Source organism: Nicotiana tabacum, chromosome 8 (assembly GCF_000715075.1).
Source record: "Nicotiana tabacum cultivar K326 chromosome 8, ASM71507v2, whole genome shotgun sequence".
NCBI classification, from domain to species: Eukaryota; Viridiplantae; Streptophyta; class Magnoliopsida; order Solanales; family Solanaceae; genus Nicotiana; species Nicotiana tabacum.
Genome location: NC_134087.1, coordinates 31,651,817 through 31,655,177, shown reverse-complemented (window position 1 = coordinate 31,655,177; position 3,361 = coordinate 31,651,817). Strand labels below are relative to the sequence as shown.

General features: G+C 32.9%; 1 protein-coding gene across 1 annotated transcript; it reads right to left on the bottom strand.

Moving 5' to 3' along the window:
* Positions 1-297: 297 nt before the first annotated feature.
* On the bottom strand, positions 298-1,060 carry LOC107768546 (histone H2AX-like). The gene is made up of 2 exons (XM_016587673.2): positions 802-1,060; positions 298-711 (listed from the first exon to the last, which is right to left on the bottom strand). Exons 1-2 carry the CDS (start codon positions 1,006-1,008, stop codon positions 490-492), a joined length of 429 nt encoding a protein of 142 aa, XP_016443159.1. The 5' UTR covers positions 1,009-1,060; the 3' UTR covers positions 298-489.
* Between the last annotated feature and the right edge of the window lie 2,301 nt (positions 1,061-3,361).

Sequence of the window (3,361 nt, the reverse complement as noted above, 5' to 3'; positions counted from 1 at the left end):
CACCACCATGACTCCCTTATATACGAATCGTGAAATATGGGGTTTTCAATTGTCATAAAATTTTGCTTGTTTTCATTGGTTGATAAAGGATTACATAGACCCCAGACTGTTGACTAGTGCTTAATTTTGTTATCCGTTAATAATTAGCAACAAAAACTGGACAAAATTGGGCATTTGAAATCTAATCACCTATATTTTATTATGACAAAATCTTCCATCATTGAAAATATTAGTAACTAATACTGAACATCAACACATCTCTAAAACTGTTTAAATGGTGGCACAATTTACTTGGTATTTGCTAATAGATCAAATGCAAAATTGAAATATGAAGCTGAAGAAAGAAAAAAAAAACTTAATGAAACAAACTTCTCATTCACATAGATGGCTATAACCACATAAAAGAGCAAGTTCAGATCAACATATTTCTACTAATTCACAAAAACATATTAAACCTGACTACCCAACAAACTAATTTAACCCCATAATCTAAAATTCCTGTGACTGGGTTCCAACTTCTGGTTTCCCCTTGCCATTCTTATTAGGCAGCAAATTTGGATGAATTTTGGGCAAAACTCCACCATTAGCAATTGTCACCTTCCCCAACAACTTACTGAGTTCCTCGTCATTCCTCACAGCAAGCTGTATGTGCCTCGGAATTATCCTAGTCTTCTTATTATCTCTAGCAGCATTTCCAGCAAGCTCTAATACCTGTAAAATTCCAAATCAAATACATAATCAGCCAAATGCACAAAACAAAAAAATATTTAATCATTATGCAAAATGGGTAAGAATTGGCACCTCAGCAGCAAGATATTCAAGAACAGCAGAGAGGTAAATTGGTGAACCAGAGCCAAGACGCTGAGCATAACGACCTTTTTTCAGATAACGAGCAATACGACCAACTGGGAATTGAAGACCTGCTTTTTGAGATCTAGAAACAGACTTTTTTGAACCTTTGGCTTTTCCTCTACCGCCTACAGATTTTGTTTCTCCTGTAGAACTCATGTTTGCGTTTTGAAATTTTTGATTGAAATAATCAAAGACTGATTTCCCGCTTATGCTAAATTGATATTGGTCTTTGGGGTTTATATAGAGAGGGGGTAAGTAGTGTTGATTGGTTCACTTTGGTTTCACGCGGATAGCAAACGTGGCAATCTTTAGATTGCTCTGTGGCCACGTGTTGAAAAGTAATTGGCTATTTGGTTTCACCGGGATCGCTAACTCGTTTTTTGGCTCCATTTTGTTTTACCGCTTTATTTTTTTTCTCTTGTTTGCTTTTCCATTGATTGCCGCCGAATTATAATTTCACATTACTTCAAAATTCAAGTTTGCTATCTTTTGTTACAATATAAGTACTCCAATTTTATAATTTTCTAGTTTTAACGTACGTGTCATCCCGTGTAGATCATTAAAGTAATACGTTAAAATAGTGAATTTCATCATGCGAAATTTCATATGTGCTTAAATTTGATAATTGAAGACACATTTAAAAAAAATACGATGTGATTGATCAAAATTTGTATTATAGTGTAATTGTTGGCAGACTCCATTACGATTTACGATAATATTACCATCAAATGTAAATTGGTATTGAGAGATATACTTTTCCTGGCTTTATGAAACCCTCGGTGGCGTGAACAATACTAAAATTAAGATTTGAACAATTTTATAGGAAAAAATCTGTCAAATTTCTTCTTCTTCTTTTTTGGTAATAATGTGAAATTACCATTAACATCAACAAACAATTACACTTATAGAGCACCTAATTTTCTGAACTCAGAATATTAGGCCTCCAACAAACAGAAAAAATCTAATTACAAGTAATCTATCTAATAAAATTCCTATATTCCTGTGCTTTCTTTGACTGTTGAAGTAAATCTATCATTTCTATCACTTCTCTCTTGATTTGTATAACTGCCTCTTCAGTATTTATATTCCTTCCTTGAAATTTTTTTGTATTTCTTGCTATCCATGTATAGTATACCATCGCTAAGTGCACTGTAGCAATCACTTCTTTTTTGAATTGTTTCCAATGTTTCCTTTTGATATGCTCCAACATTTGCTTCACCCCTGTATACTATACTTCATGCTCTGTCCATATGTTCAACTCCTGCCTTACTGCTGTTATTGTTACACTTCCTTTAGTTCCTCATTGATTTTTGCTATGTAATTCCGCTGCTTTCTTCGCCATTAGTGCTCTCTGAGACGGGATCCGTGCTCTTTTACCCATGGTAGGCACAAGTTAGTTAACATGCACCGAGAGAGAGAATCACCATTTTAGAGAGTAATTTCCTACACAATGTTAATCTGTCAAATTTCTATTTTGGAGTTTTGTACTCTTATAATAATAAATATTTAGGATAAAAAAGAATACGTATTCTGAAATGTCTTGTTTCTAATGCGAACTTGAAAATGTGGAACAAAACTTGAAAGCTTTTAAAGGAGGTTTACTACTTGCCTGACGTCACCGTACTAGGAAATAATAAAATTATTTGCTAACTAAAAAGCTAATATAAGAAAAATAAAGTTGTTTAAAATAATGACGTTCTTTAATTAAGAGGTCAAATAACGAGTACAAGGAAATAATAAGTTTATAAAAGAATAAATATTTTTTTTTCTATAAATTTTTATTGTTTTTAATTTATATGGCATTCGTTGTGAGACAAGATGTGATTGCTAAAAGATACACCATATGTACCAGTTGTCGCAATAGCGCACAGATAAACAAATCAGCAGGTAAAAATTATTTGATGGCTCTTCATCTCGAGAAATAGGCTCTCCCTCTCGAGAAGTATTGCTTATCAAAATTAAATTGAGCACCAAAGAACTGTTAAATCCCATGATAAACCATAGGAGACGCTTCATGCTAGGTAGTTAGAAACTTGAAATATAAACACAAATCAACAATATTGAAAGAGATATTAATGAGCAATATACCTCATAGGCTATTTTTTTAGGGTCAATGTCATCCAAAGTCTAGAAATTAATCTCTCTCTCTATATATAAATGAGGGCCAAAGAGTGCTGACATGACGCATCTCTTTGGCCAGCATTCATACTTTTCTTTTTTTTTTTTGAATTTTTAGCCTTTTTACAATTTTTTCCATTTATATGTGCTCTTTTAACAATAAAGAAAACGGATGCAACCGATTACGAAATGGCGCCACAATCGTAACGCTCCGACATATAATGATTAATTAATACAAGACAGAGATTAATCATACCATTAAGCCATATACATTCTCATCTCCTTTACTCTATTTTCTCTATATTTGTTTCAATTCACCACCACTTTTCATATTTAAGAAGTTCATGCTTATGCTCCGCTATCACATTTAGTTGAAACACAAATCAACGAA